Source organism: Fundulus heteroclitus, chromosome 18, assembly GCF_011125445.2.
Source record: "Fundulus heteroclitus isolate FHET01 chromosome 18, MU-UCD_Fhet_4.1, whole genome shotgun sequence".
Classification (NCBI taxonomy): domain Eukaryota; kingdom Metazoa; phylum Chordata; class Actinopteri; order Cyprinodontiformes; family Fundulidae; genus Fundulus; species Fundulus heteroclitus.
Genome location: NC_046378.1, coordinates 13,505,582 through 13,528,201, shown reverse-complemented (window position 1 = coordinate 13,528,201; position 22,620 = coordinate 13,505,582). Strand labels below are relative to the sequence as shown.

The following is a 22,620-nucleotide window of genomic DNA, read 5'->3' as shown; positions in this document are numbered from 1 at the left end:
TTCTATCATACTTTGCTTTAAGCATGTTTAAAATTATAAGGCTAGTTTAGGTAAACAGAGTATTAATGTGTTTCACGACTAAATTGTCCTTGAATCTTGGAACCCGGGGACCCCACTGTGGCTCAAAAAAACCCACCCCCCGGTGTTTGTGGGTGGTGCATTAAACACGCGGACGGGCTCTGAAAGTCGCCCTTCTCCGTAGCCTGAAACACTGCGGGAACATCAACGCGAAAGAGGCAAGGATCCCTGAACCATGACCCAAGGTGGACTTCCATAGATGCCAGGATGCTCTGGATTTAAGGGACACAACGAGTCTGCGCAGCTGGATCTTTAACAGCGAGTCTGCAAGCAGCCGAAATCATGTTTCCACAGATGTTCTATTTCTGTTTGAAGTTGTTCAGCGTTGTTCACGTCGCGTCGTCTGCGGACCTGCAGCTTGGCATGTGAGTGACATGTTAACTCATTTTCCATCGTTGTTAATTAGATGTCAACTGTTGAGAGAGGAAATGCTGCGTTCACGTGCGATAAAATAAAACCCGGGGTACAGCTTCTTTTTAGAATAACAATAAATTGAATAGAATAGAATAATTGGTTTTTGGAAATAACTTTTGTTTCCTGTGGTCTATGCTATTCTAAGTGACCACTAGAGGGAGAGTGGGGGTCTCTATTTCAGGTTCAACATAAGAACCGGTACTAATTACTGTACATTCTGCAGCTGTTTTACCGTTTTGTTTGTTTGTCTGTATGGTGCTCTGCCACTGATTTCCAGATTGAAATAAACTGTGCAGGACATTAAAGGGGGTTCTTTTCATTAAAGGACAGCCACAGTACTTCCTCTAATTAACTCCCAGCTTTATTGAAGCCAGATGCCTAGTGGAGGCAGACAGTTGAAAGTGTTGTAAGTTACCTGCCTTTACTGCCCAGATGACTTCAGGCTAACCCGACACAGTTGTCCACTGTTCATGCCTGTAGGTTTGCATTATAAACAAGCACACATTAGCATTGCATTGCATGCACTGAACATGTATTACTATGTGCTTTGACATTGCATGGGTTGTTTAGTGGGTCATGAATCAGAGTGCTGTTTGTTGCACGGCTGATGGTCAAATACAGTTATAGTTATTGAATGTAAGGGCCAGATTGCTTTCTATACAAAGATTATACACGAGCTGTCCAGGAGGATCACTCCACTATCAGAGTCAAGACATCCATAGACAGTGGCAAACTGTACCAACTACATCACTCTCCTCCGTACCATCCCCATCCCCATCCACAGGCCAAATGTTTGCACCAACCAGGAGATGTCCATGTTGGGAGTCCGTCAACCCTGCGTTCAGGCGTTCACCCGCATGGTGAAGGTGTGGAAGCAAGACTGCACCAGCCACAGATGGTGCGTGGGATACGAGAGAAGGTAACAATCCAGTTTGCTTCACATATCACACCTGTACTTTTTTTGACATGATTCTCCAAGGTGTGCACAGCATAAGCAAGTAGTTAGACAGATGGCTGTTCTATATGGGCCTATTTTTCACTGTAATTATAGCCGCTGATTTTTTTTTACATCTAAAGACAGAATTTTTCTGCCTATTGTTCTTTAAGAACCTTTAATTTTTTCCCCCTTCTGCCACGTTGGATGGTGGAATATAAATCTGATAACCAGAATGTTCAACTCACTATAAACAAACTGAAGTAATTGCCAAGTTATGCCACTGATACAAAACTAACAGGATGATGTATCTGCAACGTGTTCCTATCATTACCTGCAGACATAAAACTTTTGGGGGGTTATTTGGGGTACTTGGATTTACATGTTTTATGAATAAGCATTATTTAATGGTGTGTGTACAACAATAAAGATTGTTGTTTTGTGTTTCCAAAATCCTATAGTACACCCTTTAAAAATACATACATGTGACCAAATCTTTCCTGCTCAGGACTACGTACTACACAGTGTACAGGCAAGCATACAGCATGGATTTCCAGACGGTCTATAAGTGCTGCCCCGGCTGGACTCAGAAACATAATGAGACGGGCTGTCTCCATAGTGAGTAAATGGGTATCTCATTTATAAACAGCAAATATCTAAATATTGATTACACAGAAAACTGCCCGCTTAGTTGCAAAGAAGTGTCACTTTAAGTGTCACCGGAGAGAACAGGACTGACAAATATCAGCAACATGACGGTGTGTGATGTGAAATTATCCCCAGGGGTGTGCAGCGCTAACACCTGTCTTAACGGTGGGAGATGTGCAGAGACCGGGGAGCAGATTTGTCGCTGTCCATTGGGCTTCGAAGGAACGCAGTGCCAGTATGGTAATCTTTTTCAAGAATACTTACAAACTAAACCAATGCTGTCATTTCTGACACCCTTTGTAGTTTATGAAGCCTGAGACACAGATGTGTAACATACCTAAATGGTTTCAGACCTTTTTTTAATCTCCAACCCCTAAATAATTGAGTACAACCGTTTGCCTTGAGATGTCAACCAATTAGAAAATACAGCCCACCTCTGTGTAGTTTAACCTCAGTAAGGACTCAGATGTTTGTTAGAGAGCATAAGTGAACAAATAGCATGATTAAGAACGAGGAGCACAGCAGACAGATCACACATAAAGTTGTAGAAAACTTTAAAGTGAGGTCAGGTTATAAAACAAAGGCTCATAGATCACTGTACAATACATAATTTTGGAAGTAAAAAGAGCACGGGGCGACTGCACACTTACCCAGACATGACTCTCCAGCTAAATTTACAGGCTGGGAAGGACAAGGTAAATCTAGAGGAGCTGCAGAGGATATCAGCTCAGGTAGAGGAATCTGCTGACAGAACAGCTATTAGTTGTGCACTCATTAAATCTGGATTTTATGGAAGGCGCTAAAAATAGCCATGTAGGAGAGACAGACAGCCACCATATGGAAGAAGGTCCTCTGGTCAGATGAGCACAAAATGAACTTAGATATAAAAGGTTTTGTGTGGCAGAAAACCAACAGTGCACCATGAACACAACATCTCCACGGTGAAACATGGCGGTGGTAACATCATGCTGTGGGCATGTGTTCAACGCTAACAGTTGGCGAGACTGTTGAACACTGACTGACTAAACTGAATGAGGAATGACTGTACCTTAGAGGGAAGTGTAGCTGTCTGGATTTTGATTCCAGGTTTCCCTGGGCAAGGCAGTTGACACCAAATTGTCTATCAATCTGCGTATCGGTGTATGAACGCTTGCTCGTTGGTGAGTGCGATTGGCTGAATGCGCTGTAGTGTAAAGCGCTTTGAGTTCAGTAGTCAGAAGTTGCATCAGGAGGATTGGTAAAGGACTATATAAGTTCAGTCCATTTACCATTCTGTGGCAAGACCTGACAACTGAGGTTCACATTTTGCAAAGAATTATCTGAGGAAGAGCAAAGCTATCGGAGAAATAACCCAACATGCTCACAGCTGCTTTTGCAGCAAAATGCGGTCTGAAATGCATGCCGCATGTTCGCAAGTCAGGTAAAGCAGTTTTGTATACTGACCATCTTCATTTTGTCCTTACTCATTGTTTGGCCAGTGCACACAAATTCTATTTTACAGAACCAAGCTGTGTTCTCCCCCAGGGGGTGGTGCGTGCTTTAGGATCTGCGTCATGCCTTCCTTGCTACATCCTGTCACAATATCAACCAGTGTATTGGCTGAAAATTGATTTGATAAAATGTAGTGGCGCTACATTAATACCTGTCGAGAATATGTCTATCGCTGGGAGAAACTGATTGGAAAGCTAGCTATGATAAAGGCTCACGTAACACCAATGTGCGTGCTCCTTCCTTGTTAGTTTCTGCTTGCTGGCTGCGCACTTCTAGTGTTTATGTATCTGGTTAGCTTAGCGGTTAGCTTCGGTGTTAGCCATTCATTGTAGCTCCACTGCTCTTATAGTATACGTTGAAAATGGCTGAGAGTTCCAAGAAGGAAACCGTGTACAAGTTAGGAAATGTTTTTTCACCAATCTGTATAATCTGATTGATTTTGATTTTGTAAAGTGCCGTGAGATGACATGTTTCATGAATTGGCGGTATACAAATAAAATTTAATTGAATTGAAATTCATGCGCAGGTATTCAGAAAGGGACTTTGGGGTTTCTTACTCACATTTTTGGAAAAATTACCAGCTCTATGTTTAAAGGAGCATAGTGTAAAAATTTCAGAGTTTTTGCACAAGTTTGCCCCCTCTGGCAACAAGTTGAAATGACACCAGTTTTGTGCACGTGCATGGGAGAGGAGGAAAAAGCATATGCCTCTGCGACTGCACGTGTCTTTTGTTGAGAGGCGTAATGTCTTCTGAAGTAAGAAAGTGGTAAATATTGAGGCTGGTCCTAATGCATCGATTATGGCGGCGACTCAACAAAGTAGCCAGGTGGACGAATGTGCGCAGCATGTTACACTCACGTGTACGCCCAGAGGATTCGGCCCAAATAACTCTCTCCTGAACGGACTAATCCAGCCTATAGAGGCAACTGCAGTAAATAGAGGATAACTCATTTTACGCAATGAGCAACTGTAAGAGCATGTGTGGGAAAGAAAATAAATAATATTCAACTTCAAAACTTGCACTATGCACCTTTAAGCCTTTAAGAATCAAGAAACTTTATAGTCATATGTAACCATTATGAAATTTAGGTAAATAATAATAAAAAAAGATTAGTTAAGAAGTCAATGCTCCCTAACAGGGTGGTAGTTTTAGAAAGCTCTTTTAGAGACAGAATGCTGTACAAAGGATATTTTGCCACCAACACCACATGCTTGTAAGCATTGTGATTCCTCCACCTTCCCAGAAGGGAAAGGCCTGTCTATGAATGGCTAGGGACTTTAAACAGCGCTGTATTTCATTAATTTCACAATGATGTGTTCATGTTTTTTTTTAGGCAGATCCTCACCTTTGCTTTTATGTGAGCTCTTTGGTTGTCACTCTTCTAGCGATGGGACAGTTTACCATCAAAAATTATTGATTTTGTTTTTCATCTTTCTCTCCATTTTGCGTCATCATCCACTGTTGTCTTGGTCCTTTCACTTTATAAAACACTTTACCTCGTCCGATCTACCAGACAGATTTATCCACTCACCTCTGCCAGACTCATTATATAGACTCAAGCCAAGCGCCTCGGTTCAGCCAGGAACCGTTTACTACCCCCCCCCCCCCGCCCCCCTTCCCATTTAATGCGCAGCAAACACATCCAACTGCACTGGGTTTTTGATCTACATGATCTACATGATTATGTTCTTAGATATTACATTTTCATAATTTTGTACATAAGTACATTTTATTAATCTAAAATACCTTAAAAATAAAATCACAGAAAAACCCATAGCTCTAGAAGTGATGAGAGCGTAGAAGTAAACTGTTTCTGTGTTTGATCTACACTTAGAAGATGTTAATGATTACGTGTGTGCTTCTGTCTGTGTGTGGAAGTGTGTGTGCGGATATCTGCAGGTTCCTGCCTTGATATGTGCTCAGAAGGCAATTTGGGGGGGTTTATCACAAAGGTATAAGGGAGCAGAGCACCCCTACCGAGGACAGATGCAGCCCCCAAAAGTCCACTCATGTAGGAGTTAGTATCTTACCTCTAGAACCAAATTGTCTGGACATTGTCTTGGTTTTTATGCCATACCAGTGAAGGCCTACAACATATATTTCCAGGTACCACCCACTGAATACAGTGCCTTTAATGCAGCTAGCACAAACTCCAGAATTGACCTATGTACTGAAATACTGTTAGGCTTTTATTTGGCATGCTGGTATATTTTTTGGGTCTGTTCATGACATTATAAACAAGAGAGATGAAGCCTTATGTTACAGTGAACGTGGAAGTCTGTCTTTGTGTTATGAGCTTTAACATTCCTCAGTGATAGATTTATTACTGCCTCCACTCAGTTACGACGGAGGGAAAACAGATACAGTAAAGACCTCGGAATGTTGCTCTCTGATGATTTACCTTGAAATCATACGTTTTATTACTTAAAATAGGTTTCAGAATACTTCACCAGAGTCACTCTGAGGCATTTATGTATTTGTTGTTTGTGTGAAAAAGTGAAGTAGAGAAAAATAGTTTAAAACAATATTTTATTATAAATATTTCCTCCTGATATCCATGGGATAAAAAATTAGAGACAGAAAGCAGCAGTGATGTCTACCCTTGCCCCCTTGAGGATAGCTCAAAATGCTGCCCAGCCTCCATCTCAAACACAATGTATTCTATGGCAAATCCCTCTCTAGCCTGCTTGACCAACTAGGCCAGTCTGTCATGCAGCCACAGTTCTACCCCCCACTATCAGCCACATGTCATTAAAGGCCGTCCTTGCCAATATAAATTGCAAAGTAGCCTCCATTATGATGCCCCAAAAAGCCTTCACTTTCCTGGAGCAAGAGATCCCAACACCTATGATGCTATTTGTGGACTTCAGCTCAGCCTTCAACACCGTGCTCCCAGACATGCTGGCCCCGAAGCTCCACATCCTGGGACTATCTGCTCCTCTCTGCTCCAGGATCAGTGACATCCTCACCCCAGGTGGTGAGGATAGAGAAACACAACTCTGCCCCACTGATCCTCAACACTGGCATGCCACAGGGTCGTGTCCTCAGCCCTGCTCTCTTCGCCCTCAACAATGATGAGACCCGGCATAGAGAGGAAGTCCACAATCTGACACAGTGGTGCTCCAGGAATAACCTCATCCTGAACACCGGCGAGACCAAGAACGCTGAACACACTCTTCTCTCCCTACATGGGGAGGCGGTGCAGCGTGTGAACAGCATAAAGTTCCTGGGCATTCACATCTCCTCTGACCTCTCTTGGACTGTTAGCACCCCCCACCTGCCCTGGTGAAGGAGGCCCAACAATGGCTCCTTTTTTTCTCAGGATACTGAAACAGACTGGGCATTCCACTCAGCTACTCATATACATTTATAGAGCTACAATCAAAAGCACTGTGTTACTGAGTGTGACACTGTGGAATGGGGGCTGTACGGTACAGGAGAGGAAAGATTCACATTTAGTGAGGTCAGCACAGGTGATTAAGGGATGCCGTCTACAAGATCTAGACACAGTTTATGCTGCACGAGTCCAGAAAAGGGCCAGGCTCATTGCCACAGATCCCACCCATCTGGGCAATGCACTGTTTATCCCATTTCCATCAGGTAAACGCTTCAGGAACATTAAATCAAAAACGAATATACTTAAAAATGACTTCTTTCCCAAAGCTGTGATGGTAATAGTCATCTGTTGAGAATAAAATAATATTCCAGCCCAGCTCATAGTCTGTTACATGTTACAAACATACTCCTGTTTCCACATGCACTTGATCCAATGAGAATCATTTACACTGTTTCTCACATTCAACTGTCTATTTGTACACTTCAGTTTCTCAGGGAATGTGTGTTTGGAAAGCCGTGCAAATGATACTGTTCTGTAACATGAAGATTTTAATTTATTGCACAGTATTTTACTGTGTTCATGAGTGTATCAAATGATGGAGCGTTCATCTGATAACAATCATGCAACTGCACAGCAATATCATCTGTAAAGGGACTGCGGTCTGACTTTTTCACTCAAAAATGAGTTTTGTGAGATGCTAAGGACTATTTGCACGCTTTAAGCTTCTCAAGAAGTGTTGTTGGTCAGTGCAGTCAACTTATTTCAGGGGGGAAAAAAAGCTTTGTAAAAATTATGTCTTATTGTGTCGGATCTGTGTGGATTCTGGGCCAGTTTCTGTCTCATCAAACATGGTAACATAATTAACAATAAAGCTTCTTGATTCCTTAATGTTTTAGGGTGTTCATTAGAGAGTTTATTTTCTATTTTTCCAAAAAAGAGTTTAGCTCTGAAATGTTTCTGCTGACTGTCACTGAGAGCAGTCCAGGAGAGTCTAAGGCTTAAGCTGAAGATCCTGCTCTGTAGTTTCTTTTCAGCACTCTAGTATCAATTGCTCCATTGGACTTTTAGTCCCTTTGGTGTTGCTGCCAAGCTGTAGCTGTACACCTAGTTGTGTGCTGTGGGGTCGCCTGATCACCTGCTTTCAATCTCCGATACGAGACAGTGGGCGTTGCTCATGAAAACCTATGCCCGCCACTGTAACAAAGTCCAAAGTGTTGATACTGGGTGGTAATAAACAGCCTGGATTTCAGATTGTGTGGTGAAACGCAGGAGCAGGGGCTCTGTAATAGATGCCTTCACCCCTGCTCTTGAACACCACACTGTCTCACTGCATTGGATCAGAATCTAGCTGGAGGTCAAACTGCTGCATGGGTCTGGATGGAATTAGCCCACAATTGTTAGGACAGAAACCATCTGGTCCTCGCTAAAGACGCCTGGGTGTTTTTCAAAGTCCTTTTGAGATAGCAGTTCTTGACAGTGCCTAAGACTGGATCCTATTATTTAAGAGGGTTTTGATAACAGCAAACAACACCGTCTGATAGAAAGAGTTTTTGTTTTGGCCATAAATGGATTCACATTGTGGAAGTGCCTATATCTCTCCCATTGTTGTATAGTTTTTTAGGAACGTGAAAAAATACCAATTTAAACCTGTTTAAAGATCTAATGGAGCGGACACATAATATAAGTAATGACAAAAACTAACATAACTTTTCAAAATAATATCCGTCTCATTCTTTGTTTTTTGATTTTGTTAATTTACAACCTCTGTTGCCTAATAGGAAAAGGGGCAGAGCCATCCTTTACCTGCAAGCCTATATTTAAATGTATTTAAACAAGGTCATCCTCATATAATAAAGCAAAATACTACAAATGCATATATCGATTAAAGACAAAATGATAATGTGTGCAATTTAGTTTTTGTTAAAAAAATTAATTTTATTTTTTAAAGTAATATTAGTAATTGAAGTTTTTATTTGCCATACCTTTGCACTTTCTCTAGCCTGTTTCTGTTTCATTGCTTGTGGTGGAGTTTCTGTTCTGGATTTGGTTTTGACATCATTCCTGATGTCAGTCCTCTGGCACCACCATGTTTCACCGTAACGATTGGTGTTCTTGGAGTAATGGGAAGTGTTGGTTTTGCTCCAGACATGGCGCTTTGCTTGGTGACCGAAAAGTTCAAATTTAGTCTCATCTGACCAGAGCACTTTCCTTCGTACGTTTTGGCCTGGCATGCCTTTTGGCAAACTCAAAACGTGTCTTTTTTCCAACACTAAGTAATGGCTTTTTTTCCTGGCCAATCCTCCATAAGGCCCAGCTCTGTGGAGTGGTCCTGGGGACAGATCCTCCAGTCTCTGCTGTGGAGCTCTGCAGCTTCTTCAGGGTTACCTTTGGTCTCTGTGCTGCTGAGTTTTGGTGGGCGGCTCTCTATTGGCTGGTTTGAAGTGGTACCATGTGCTTTCCATTTGAAAATGATGGATCTGATTGTACTCCGGGGGGACATCAAAGATTTGGAGATTTGTCTTTTATAACCTTATCCCGACTTCTACTTCTCAACAACCAGAACTTTTTAGGGGCTTCATAGCAAAGTGGGTAGTTATATATGCACATGCCAATTTTCAGTTTTTTTTATTTATTTAAATTCCTTTTTTAATATATTTTTTTTCTCATTTTACTTCACCAATGTAGACTAATCTGTGCAGATCCTTCATGTAAAGTAAAAATTAAAAACAATTCAAATTACAGGTTGGAATGTAACAAGACAGATCAAAAGCCAATTCAATTCAATTCAATTCAATTTTATTTATATAGCGCCAAATCATGAAACATGTCATCTCAAGGCACTTTACAAAATCAAGTTCAATCATATTATACAGATTGGGTCAGATTATACAGATTGGTCAAAAATGTCCTATATAAGGAAACCAGTTGATTGCATCAAAGTCCCGACAAGCAGCATTCACTCCTGGGGAAGCGTAGAGCCACAGGGAGCGTCGTCTACATTGTACATGGCTTCTCTGCATGAAGCGACAGTGGGAAGAAAAACTCCCCATTAACGGGAAGGAAAACCTCCGGCAGAACTGGGCTCAGTATGAACGGTCATCTGCCTCGACCGACTGGGGTTAGAGAAGACAGAGCAGAGACACAACAAGAGAGACAAAAAAGCACAGAAGCACACATTGATCCAGTAATCTGTTCTACATTAGATGGTAGTAGCGGGCGATCTGTCCTCTCTGGATGATGTCACAGTTAACAGAACGCCAGACCAGGTGTACCTACTATGAAGAAAAGCCAGGGTGAGCAAATACTTTTACAAGGCACTAGATTGTCCTGTATTTATTTCCCCATTAACTTTAACCAGCTTCCCTGACCCTGCTCAAGAGAATTATTTGAATAGCTGACAAAAACACTCGTCTCTACGTTGGCATTAACTTATACACATATTTAGTAATTTGTTGCACAGGATTTTATGGAGGCATGTCAGAGAAGATGGGAACAATGAGAAATGCGCACCACACTTTGTAGATTTTTATCTTTTAATTTTTAAAAAGATGAATATTTTTTCTTGTCTGTTATGTAAAACCCAAACAAAATATATATATTTTTTGGTTAAGAATAAATAGGGACGTTTATTCCCATTTAAAATGGCTAAAATTACATGCAGGCACACTTGGAGCCCATGGTGAGGGGATCATTGCTCAGGATTGCAAAGGTTTGCCTCATTCAAACCTCATTTAGTTTCATGGGCTCCTGGCTGTTGAAGTGAAAGCGAACACTGTGGTAATATTGAAAGAGTTGACTGATACCTTCAGAAATAGGTTTGTAGCAACAACGGAGACTGGGGGGACATTTGAAGAAGACTCAGAATAATTTAAAAATCATCCCTTTTAATGTACAAAATATTCTGCATGAGGAGAACGCTCAAAACAACTGCTACCATGCCCAGTTCTGGCCGTCCGTGCATGCTCACCCTGAAAGCATTCTGCAAGATACATAAAGAGTGTCCTAAAAAAAATGCTACACTAAAATATGGCAGAGAGAAGACAGACAAAGACACGGATTTCTGGAAAAATGTTCTTTGAACCTCTGGGTCTAAAACAGATTTTTTTGGACACCAGGACAGAGGACACTTTTGTTATAAACCAAATACAGCTTCAATAAAAATCAATCTCATACCAATATTAATACTAATCTAATACCATTAAACTACGGTGTATCAGAAGGTGTTTGAGGAAAATATGAGATTATCTGTAAAAGAAGTAAGACACGGATCGCCCTGGGCTGCGTCAAGGCGCGCTTCTTGATCTTGAGATGCTTTGGAGTGAGTTGAAATGGACGACATGCAAGAAACCCCCCAAACACTTCACATTATTTGATGTTCAAATAGATTATTTGAACATCAAAGAATGTGTACACTGTGTTCAGAAAGGCTTGGGTATGATCAGAAATAAGATTCAGGTTTACTGAGATGTTCAGACTTGGCTCAATTCTTATTAAGGGACCCTAAAAATATCCCCCACACTATTGGACCGTTACAACTTGAACTGTTTGTGCAAGGCAGCCTGTTTTCATGTTGTTTATGTCATATTCTGGCCTTGATGTTTGAATGTCACAGATGATCATTACCAAGTCTTGTCTTCTGCTCCAGTGGCCCATAACCATCACTGTTTTATGTGTTGTGTATTAGGAGATGGTATTCAATATACTCTGGTTGAAACAAGCGTTCAGTTGAGGTACTTTTATGTTTCTGTCACCATGAACCTGTTTTCCCATCCTCCTTTGATTTCTGATATCGATAAGGTTTGTTTGTCATCTTCAATTACAATGCTTCCTGCCATGTAATCGACTGACTTTTACCTTTGCTTATCTGCCATCACAAACAGCATGCCACTCTTTTAAAGTTGATCACATTGATCTTTTTTTTTCCCCATGCTAGTTTTTGCAGACGTATTAAATCAAAATTGAGGCATTGATTTTTATTTCCTGCTATGCTCTATAGATTTTTATCTAATGTTATTACTGTATTGTTGGAATGGCAGGGAGAATATATGCAGTAAGCTTACTTTGTTAAAGTTATTTCTTATGCGCTGAAGACAAATGATTTCATCACTGTAAAAGAAAAAGTTGGTGATATATTATAATATAGAGCAACTGATCTGTTTGCTTCACAGGATATCTGACTTATATCGGACTCAACTCTGAGATCTCTAATAATCCTTATTGTATTAAAATTAATTAAGGGCTGGATGGCAAACACCTGTCCTGAAAAAAATCTATCACTTTTTCTTATTTAATTAGAAGAAAGCGAGGAAGCTCGCGGTGCTTTTTCCTGCTTTTGAATTTCCGGCAGACACTGAGCTACACTCTGACTGCACAATAGTTGCAAGAGCTCCATGTTCGTCCCGCTGTTGAATGCACGAAGACTGATCTCGCGACACTTGGCTTTTCTCTCAGCTTCCCCAAGTCATGATTAATTGCGTCCCTGTCTCAACCATGTCAAATCTGGGAAACAATTCAACTTTTGTTTGTTGCTTTATTTTCCACGGGGAGCATTGATGCTGCAGCTGGCATTCCTCTCCTTTGCAGGTTCAGCTCCCCAGCGCTGGTTCTGCCTCCTCTTTTGCTCTGCTTCACAGGGCCTTCTGTTTTTCCCATCAGGTCACAATGGTGGGATTTTCTTTTCTCCAAAATGTTAAGGAAACAGCTTAAAGCAGGTATTTCCCTGTAAGGGTGACTTCCACTCTGTGTTCAGTAATCTTTACATTTTTGCGTTTTTCCCTCCTCATAAATATATCATTGTACCCATGGAAGAAGATAGAAATTACAGCTCCTTCTATCAGATTATGCTCAGGTTGTTTTCCAGATCTAACAGATCATTGGCAATAGCAATGATTAATGTGTTTAGTGGTTTGTGTTCTGTAGTTAAAAATAGCCAGTAAAGAATATTTCCTATCTTTTTAAGGTTTTCAAAAAGGAAAGAAGTGAATATCGTAAATGTTTTTATTAGTGACATGAACTTTCTAGGAATATAAAAAGAACCATTTTTGTTTTATTCACAAGGACAAGCTAAAAAAAAGCGTTCTGATTATTCCTCACTGTAGAACTGTGGGAAAAAAAGTATTGGAAAAGGTGAGGGATACAAATTCCCTTTACCTCCTTTCCATCTGGCATTGAAGAATGAGAACATGAAATAGCTTTTAGCATCTCCACTCTGCGCGGGTGAGACCTGCTGTTCTGTTATTGATCTGGAGTTGTGTCTTTTAATGGTTTCACCATGAGGACAGTGGACACACGGCTGAGGGTTTACTGATTTATTCCATATCCATTCGCTTCAAATAGTTTTGGAGTGGGCGGAAGAATGTGGTTCCTTGGAGGAGCTGGAACTGGGGAGGTACTGTGCTGCAGAGGTCACCAATGTCAGTAACACCTGATGAGAAATGCAGGACTCAGGGAAATCCAGGAGCATTTAAGCTGCCTGGTCTTTGTGTTACATGATGGGAAACCGTTATCACTCCCACCCATAAAACAACAGGAGACCGCTTTCCTTTCAGTGGAGTGCATTTTTTTAAAACTCCGAAATATGTTCTGATAAGTACGTTAAAAATACAAAACACTTTTTTTTATTTTAAGCATGTAGTTGAGAATTTAACTGAAGCATCCCCCTTTAGCAAGTGACCTTTTGGAGCGATATTGGAAGGTAGGCATGTTTACTTTGGAAGCTTCTCTTGCCGTTACACTTTAAAAAAAAATTATTTAGGAAGGATATGATGCATCCGTGTCAATTTCTAGTATTTCCAGGCTCAGGCTTATACAAAATGAGTTGAAAGGATGCTGTTGAGGCGGTTTGAGCATCTGATCAGGATGTCCCCATGGTGCCTCGCTGTGTGTGTGTGTGTGTGTGTGTGTGTGTGTGTGTGTGTATGTGTGCGAGGCCTTTTTTTGGTCCTCACTTTTTTCTGGGCTAGGGGTTAGGTTTAGGACTAGTTTTAGGACTGTCAATTAGGTTTCGGTTAGGGTTAGGTATATATTGGTAAACATTAGGTTTAGGCCTGGGATCAGGATCAGGGTAGAGCCATAGAAAGGGTTAAAAATTATACTGCTTTCTCCCTTTCCTCTTTCACCTTTTCTCCCTTTTAGCATCTTGTTTCTCTCCTTTTTCCCTATTCTACCTTCCTGTTTCTGTGTCCATTGAACATGAAATAGTCCCAGCATAAAATCTAATAAAGCTTCTTGCATATATAAACCAAGCAGAGCACCACGACGAAAAGCAGTAAGGCTCCACTTGTGAAAGTTAAATCTGTTGGGCTCTCTTTGGCATTAAGACAACAATTCTTAATGTCACATTGTCAGACAGGACACAAAAAAGGGGTGAACATTAATGTAATTCAGTGGAAGTCAAGACACAGTCCTCACTTTGTATTTTAAACAAGGGTAAGTGTGTTGTTGTGCTTGCAGCTGAGCGAGAACAAGTGAGGACTTTGATATAAAGTGAGGACCTTGTTTTGGTCCTGACTATTTTTCTTGGCTAGGGGTTATGTTTAGCACTAAGGTGTCAATTAGAGTTTAGGTTAGAGTTAGGTCATGGAAAGGCGTGACAATGAATGGAAGTCAAGGCACGGTCTTGTGTGACCCAGGAATCACTTGGATTAAATAACCCGTCTGGCCTGGGAATGCCTTGAGATCCCCAAGAACAAGCTGTCGGATGTTTTTCTCCAGATCCTGTTGCCTCACAACTCGATCTTGGATAAGCAGAAGACAAATGGATGGATGGATGGATGGACATCTCAAGCAGCAGTAGAAACAGATTATTACCAGTTTTTATCGTTAGGAACACAACAATTGTTCTCGTCACGTTTTGCTTCAGGTTCTCCATCCACTGCAGCATTGTTCTTGATTTTGGGATTGTTTGTGACCAAACTCACTGAAAACAGTCAGGTTGAACAGACCGCAGCTTAAACTCTTGATGTCTTCATCATCTGAGTAGGAAGAAGAGGTTCTCTCAGAGGAATAAATCCTCTATAGGAAAAAGACTGAGAAACTTGCAAGTATGATATTCCCACAGTGTGATAACTGAGGGAAAATACCTCTGTTTCACTTTAGTTATCCATAAATCTAAAGCACATTTTAACATGATGCAATTACCTCATGGACGCTTGCATTGTTGTTAAAACAGTAACAATAATGCTGTCCTAGTCAATATTTTGTGCAAATAAACGAAGCTGAAAGATCCCATCTGATACCATGTTAGGGTTAGGCAGCACATGTACAGCTGACTAAATGTTACATTAATGGAGAGCTGCTACAGACAGTCAAAGTATGAGGTTTTCCTCAATGTTGCTGCTAGTAGCAGCGATCATGAATGCAGATGTTGGGTACCATCCTGCTGCACCAACTTTCTGACTCGTAAAACCGACTTTAGGGGCTGTTTCAGTGACATTTCCGACCTGGAGGTCGAGAATCCCGACCACCGAGGACAAATGGAACGCACTATTAGTGTCCCTCATTTCTTTCTCCTATTTATTACCCTCATCTGTCTTTACCTACTTCTTTACCTTGTTGTCCAGTTCTGTTTACTTCCTAAAGCTCTTTAATTTAAGTTCTGTCAGGGAGGACCCTAAGTGGCCTCAGGGAAAGATTAAGTTCCTGAGACTATCCCCCAATCTGAGTTCCCTCCTCACAAGCCTACACTAACAAATCTCAGGGGACCCATCCTCACATCCGTCCTCTGGTCCATTTTCTTTAATAAATATTTCAGGTCGCATTGTTTAAAACCAGGTTTTAAAATCCAAAGTAAGTTTTCTGTGTTGGATATATTTTAAACAACCAAACTTGTATATGTCGTCATGGGTCTTATTTCAGGCAGCTGACCAGCAGTGCTCAGCAACAGGTGTGGAAGCAGCAATGCTGTGCCACTCTCTGCTCCGTACAGCTGGAGAAATGTCAGTCACTCCGGCACGTTTTCTGATATCAAATTTAAGTGATTTTACACCAAAAAAAAAAAAACAGCGTGATGGAAAAGTTGTGTTTAGAAACCCCTAAATGCCGTAGCTTGATCTGCTAGCTACAACAGGCCCAAATCCGATCCTCGCTGATTAATGTCAGTTTTTTTTTTATTGTATTTCCAACTTTCTTAAAGGGTGGAGATGTCTTACCTGGATATAATTGCTTTTTATTTAGCAAACCATTTTTTGGTGACATCCTACATTGAAAATTCCTGCTATCTAGATTTATTACAATGTAGTCCAATTTAAAAAAAAAGGCTACAACTTTAGTTAGTAGCTTTAAGTTCCCAATTCTGCATGTGATGCTTTGGAGTTTAAAAAAATTAATAAAATACACAAAAACAAGCTCAACTTTTTCAGATTTCAAAAAGCCTATAATGATCAACATTTTAGTGTGTGGGAGAGACAGATGAGTACATGTCCACATAACAATGTCATCTCCGGGGAGTATTGAGGATATTTTAAGTTTTGGACAGTTTTGTGAAGGTATATTATAATAGTTATCAGGTTCTCTTTTTTTTTTCCTTGTGGTCTTCTGGAGCCTTAACATTTTGTGAGCCCTCAAGATTACAATAAATCCTTTTGGTGTAATGCGGGCAATGGCCTGAGACTTAATATTTCAAAACGTTTTATTTGCTGGTTAAAATCCCTTGAGGATATTAAGGAAGTCTATGAAAGACCTGATTGCATGCATGCTTTTTTCTGAGATGTTCCCCATTGGTACCCTCAGCGAAACATTTAAATGCAAGAACAAAGGCAGAAATTGTCATCTTCAGAGCAACACATAATGCTAATCAGATGTGAAATAGGGAAAGCCAAATAATCTCTAATCCCATGACAGTTACTTTAATCTGGTTGTTTACTTTGAACAAGTAGTGGCAAGCAGCAAAGCAAAGCTGCAGTACAAGACATCTCCAGGCCATCCACCATAGTCAGGTATCTAAAAGGAAAAGAATGGATGATCAGGAATAAAGTAAGGTCCCATTTCTTATTTTAGTTTGTGTAGCATAAAATAAAGAAGTCGCTGATTCCCCATTTCAAACTGAACATTGTGCTAAAGAACCAACCATAATCTCAAATACTCAGTACAATTCAAAAGGGTTTCAAAGTTTTGTATATTATGTTTAAATGTATAAAATACCAAGATTGTTCATATAATGAACCAGAATTTGGACCCGAAATTCAGCCAAACACGATGAGAGAGTTATTGTTATTGTTGTTATTGTTGCTATTGCCCTGTGTGTCTGCAATAATCTGCTGAACTCTGATGTGTTACAAAAATCCCCAAATGACTCGGACAAGCCTGCATACCCTTAGAAACTAAGTGTGGGTGTGGCCTGAAAGACCAAAGTGGCGACCCATCCTTAGCTTCTGAGGTCTTGTAGAAATCAACTGATTTTTAAAAAATTTTTTTTTAACATGAGTTATTATGACGAATACGGCATAACAATGTGACAACAAATATACCACATGTTAAATTTATATTAACGTACATGATGTACAACATCATTCAGCTCTGCTATGGTTTCAATTCCTTCAAATTCTGAATATCCTACAGAGCATGCAGTCTGTCCATACCTTACATATAGCTTTAACCAAATGGCAATAATTTCCAAATTAAATCTATATTTCCATTTGGGAGAGAGCTAATCCATCTGACTTTTTCACATTCTGTGATATTTTTAGAATCAATGCAAAGATGCCTGGCTCAAGACGGGAATTCAACTCATTCTGCACAAACTGCAGTATTTTTGACAGGTTTGCCCTCGTAACGTGTTGAGATAAAACAGAATGTGTCCTTCAGAGTAACGCTGAAATGCTGTAAATCCCAAAGTGGTTTTATTCAGACCCACTTCCTTGTTTGTCAAGAAAAGGCCATGTGGGAAATTCCCAAAGTCTTTGTAGTCACGTATCAATAATATCAATAGACGTTTGCTGGAGGTTTCCAGTCTACATAGGCTGCAGCACATCTTGTTTCCTTTTCAGCCGGACAGTTTCTCCTTTTATTCTGTTTCTTGTTTTTCCAAGTTGTGCTAGTGAAATTTCCTGCCGTAAAAAATGAACAGGTCTTTCCTTGAATACTCAGTCCATGGGGGAGATGAAATCTTTCTAACAGAAGGAAACAAAACGGTGCCAAAAGTTTTCCTCTCCAATTCACTTTGACAGTTTTGTTCATTTGCTTTGTTTTATTAATCAGTCTGCGTTTTGTTTCATGTAGTCAAACAGCATTTCGATCTCAAGCTTGCTACATGTACTAAAACTGTAGCATTCCAACTAATGCATGCGATGTCCAAAATGTCAGGAATATAACTTTTGAACAGTTGCCGGATCTTCCTAAAAACAGACGTTTTGAATCCTTACTCTCTAATATAACTTGTTTTAGTCCTTGTTGTCAGGTTGTGCACATTTCTCCTATTGTTTGATTCAACATTTTTATTCTGCCCTTTAGGTCAGTAAGGCAGTGCCCGTCTCCTGGAACAAGGCTTCAACAAAGCACGAACTAGCTGGATGGGGAATATATGAAACTCATGTTTTATATTTTCTGATAACACTCCATCTAAAACCATGCATTTGTACTATGAGCTGTTATGAGCTAATTAGTTTTACCAGTGTTACCCCGTTATTTTACAATGCTTAAACTTGGAGCCAGGGGCGGTTCTAGACCAAATTTACCAGGGGGGCCAAGGTGGGGCCAGTGTTTTTTCACAGGGGCACAGAACAAAACAAAAATTAAAAGCAATAAAATGTTAATATTTAACTGTGTAATAATATTAAGTGAGCCACTTGTGGCTCTGGAAGTGCAGGTTCCAGACCCCTGATCTAGCAGTTGAAAACTTTGCCCCCTGCTCAATACGGCTAAAGCTAAACGTGAAACATCTTAAGTTTTAAATTCTTTTTAGAGTAAAGCTATATAGGTAAAAAATAATATTGGTCAAAGTGACCAATCAGTTATGGTTTCTTTGCCATTGCAAATAATTATGAGAAGTTTATTTAACATCATGCTTTTAGTACAGGGGCCATAACAGGGGCCAGGGCCATTTCTACAGGGGCATGGGCCCCTGTTGGCCCCTGTCTAGAACCGCCCCTGCTTGGAGCCACCAAGTTAAGAGGTGGCCATGAAAGAATTTGCAACACATGGGATGACACAAGCCAGAAATTCTCCCATTATGCGTAACTTCAGCTGCTTCAATTGGTCTGGTGGTAAGGGAAAATGAACTCTGTTAAAGTGATCCTCTACCTGCTTTAAAGGAAAAAGAACCAAAAAAAAAGGACCTTCTTTGCTTTACATTTGTCCGAGTAGGCTGGTTAAACCAAAGTTTAGAACTTAGTGAGGCTCAAAGGCGGCTTTGTCCGAGAGAACAACTGTGTGGCGAGTGTTATTGTGGTGAACCTGACCTTTTAATCCTTCCCTTTCAGACGTTAATGAATGTGAAGTGGACGAAGGCGGCTGCGAGGGTCACTGCTGCAACACCGTAGGCAGCTACTACTGCAAGTGCCCTGAAGGCAGCGAAGTCGGGCCAGACGGCAAGGCTTGTCGTGGTGAGATGGACTGATAGAGGTCTGAACGCAGCGAAACCTAAAGTGCTAAGTTTTTTCTTATTTTCAGCCTTTAAACATTTACTGCCTGAGCTCTCTTGGTGCCCTGATAAAAGCCCTTTTGTCTTGCAGTTAAAGATACATTCATCAATAGCCTTGAATTGACTATTAGAATTTCTCATTATAAGAGATTGCTTTCAAATTGTCCAATCGATGTCGTATCAGAACTGATACCCCTCATTGTGTAGCAGCATAGTTTTTTTTGTTTAAAAAGAACAAAAACAAAACATTTATCTGTCATAATAAATAAATCTGTGGGGTCTGTGGTGAGCAGTCAGGCTAAAGGTGTGAACAAGTGACCCTGGCCTTTGACCATTAAGGAAGGGCCGTTCTGACTCTAAATTATTAGTAGTGAAAATTGTCTTTTAGATGTTCACTAATTGAGAGTTTAAAATCATATTAACACAACGTTTATGGAGACTACTTTGAGAACGTGTTGTCTGTCTAGAACAGAGCACAGAGTTTTGAAATCATGTCCTTCTAAATGCAAACAAAGTCGCCAACATTCAGATTTCTGTTTCCTCATTTGTGCCTTTGAGGCAGTCTGGGTACACGGCTGGTCTGCTGCTTTGTCTACTTGCTGTCTCAGCAACCCTACTTATACCCTGATGGTGTCACACGACACCAGTCACAGCTCATGACCCATGACCCCAGACACCAGCACCACCGCTCTCGTCCCGGTCCCCCCGGGCACCAACACAATTCCCAATGAAAAGCTGTCATTGTGTGTTTTACGTGTGGAGCCCAACAAGTTTGTTACTTTTGCAAAACATCCTTATATGTCTGTTGTTTTTAAAGATGAGAATCATTTAAAAGGGCAAAACAGAACTGCTTTTCTTACATTGAAAATATTTAAATTAAAGCATAATCATTTGTTAAAAGGCCTAGTCAAAGTCCAAAGCTAGATTTAACTACAGACATTTGGCAAGACTTGAAAATTATTGATCAAAAACTGTCCATTCAACCTATCTATCTATCTATCTATCTATCTATCTATCTATCTATCTATCTATCTATCTATCTATCTATCTATCTATCTATCTATCTATCTATCTATCTATCTGTCTATCTGTCTGTCTGTCTGTCTGTCTGTCTGTCTGTCTGTCTGTCTATCTATCTATCTATCTATCTATCTATCTATCTATCTATCTGTCTATCCATCCATCCATCCATCCAATATGGAGCAACAGGTCCAGTAGGAAACACCAGACATCCCTCTCCTGTATATATATATATATATATATATATATATATATATATATATATATATATATATATATATATATATATATACATATACATATTTTGTCCAGCAAGTCGTTGAATTCATGTGATCAGATGTGCTGTAAAGCTGCTGACAACCAGACAGGCTGGACTGTTCATGACAAGTCTGAACTTTAAGCTATGGTGGTTTTTAGTTGTTGTTTTTCTTTGGCTGTCTAATAGAAATCCTATGTGAATGCTTTGCATTTTTTATGAAGATTTGTAAAAGCATGTATCAACCCCAATATCTCTTTAATTTGCATTTGTTCAGATGTAAATGAGTGTGAGGAGCTCAATGGAGGATGCCAGCAAACGTGTGTCAACACGGCGGGCTCTTATCACTGCGAGTGCACCAAGGGATTCCGCATGCATGCTGATGGTCGGACCTGCATTGGCAAGTAAACGACACAAGCAGAAGTTTTAAGGAATGACACAACCTACCAGGTTGAAAAAGATCTGACTCTTATGTTTTGTAGTTGTTTTTTTTTATCTTTAAAAGTACATGTTGGAAGTTTGTTTTCTACAGGATCAGTAGATCGGGTGACACATAAAAATAGTCTTCTGGCAGCTCTATATCGATTTGTTGAATACAAAGTGTTGCCTGATGTTTTCTCCATTTTAACCTTTTTTTGTTGAATTTTTTTGTACTTTTTATGTGATGGGTGTTTGTTTGTTTAACTCTCTGCCATCAATAATATTTAATTCAGTGATTAAACAGTCATTGAAGATTTCACTTCCCGATTTTATTGAAAATGTTTACTTAAAGGGGACATATCATGTTTTTCAGTTCTTCTTTTTCACATTTAAATCATTCAGTTGGGGTCTACGTAAAGTTCAACTGCAATGCTTTGGTTTGGAAGTACTTCAGCCTTGCTTAAAATTGTGATATTTGCATCCTAGCAGCCACGCAAACAAACGTACAACTACCCCCCTTCCCCCACCACCCACCAAATCAACTAAACTAGTGTCCAATTTTTCCTTGAGTCCAACAAGTGTGAAACAGTCAAATGGTGACTTGGTTTGAAATATAAAATCATGATTGAAATAAATATATTTTCCCTTCCTAGCAAAGTAAAACTGCTCTTAGTGCTCCAATTTGCATAGGCGCCCAAGGGGCAGCTAATTGTGTCTGCTAATGTAATCAGTTTTAGAATGCTGTTCTACTTTCAGCTTTACTACCCGTCTCTGTCATCGTCCCTCTGGTGAGGGCACCCAAAAGGCACATGACTAATATTACTATTTGGCACGTCATTAAGTCACAGAATACAGGATGGAAATCTCATTAGTGTCCACTGGAAGAGCGCTGAATATAATTTTCAAGTTTTTAGCCCTTTCCCTGGTGTTTTCCATTACTACGCAGTCACTGAGTTAGAGGTGTGAAGGCTGTTTTGGTAAACGCATAATTTTAGTTTCATCCGTCGTCTTTCATTAGGGAAGGTTTTACTACATTTCCATTTCCACTGGGATAACTGAGCTGATGAATGTTCTGACATTTATTTTTTTTTACCCTTCATGCCTCTGTCTCTGTTTTGCTCCAAAGCTGTAAATTCCTGCTCCATTTTGAACGGAGGTTGTGAGCACAAGTGTGTGGACGTGGGCAACAATCAGTACAAATGTGAGTGCCGAAGGAACTACCAGCTGAAACGAGACGGGAGACGCTGTGAACGTAAGTCACCCTGTCAGAAAATGGGTTATTCATGCAAGCAGGCAGGCAGGGTTCGCTTATACACACGCCTTGAACTTTTTCACACTTTGTCACGCTTGTACCATGAACGTCAATGTGTTTTACTGGGCTTTTATGTGATAGACCAACTTACATGGTAATCAGATGTTTTTTCCAAATAAAAATCTGAAAAGT

The 22,620-nt window shown here is 40.2% G+C and overlaps 1 protein-coding gene across 7 annotated transcripts in view; it reads left to right on the top strand.

Annotated features, from left to right (window-relative positions):
• Positions 1-220: 220 nt before the first annotated feature.
• zgc:158328 (uncharacterized protein LOC567225 homolog) overlaps positions 221-22,620 on the top strand; it is a 68,887-nt gene continuing 46,487 nt past the window's right edge. For 6 of the 7 annotated variants that reach the window (XM_036149875.1, XM_036149872.1, XM_036149874.1 and 3 more), the window contains exons 1-7: positions 221-443; positions 1,277-1,411; positions 1,935-2,044; positions 2,210-2,314; positions 19,320-19,442; positions 21,034-21,156; positions 22,303-22,428. In XM_036149875.1, the coding sequence (XP_036005768.1) occupies positions 361-443; positions 1,277-1,411; positions 1,935-2,044; positions 2,210-2,314; positions 19,320-19,442; positions 21,034-21,156; positions 22,303-22,428 (805 nt within the window). In that variant the 5' untranslated portion in view covers positions 221-360. Of the gene's footprint in view, positions 444-1,276; positions 1,412-1,934; positions 2,045-2,209; positions 2,315-19,319; positions 19,443-21,033; positions 21,157-22,302; positions 22,429-22,620 lie in introns of those variants that run through there. The other variant, XM_036149878.1, reaches the window with a different exon arrangement.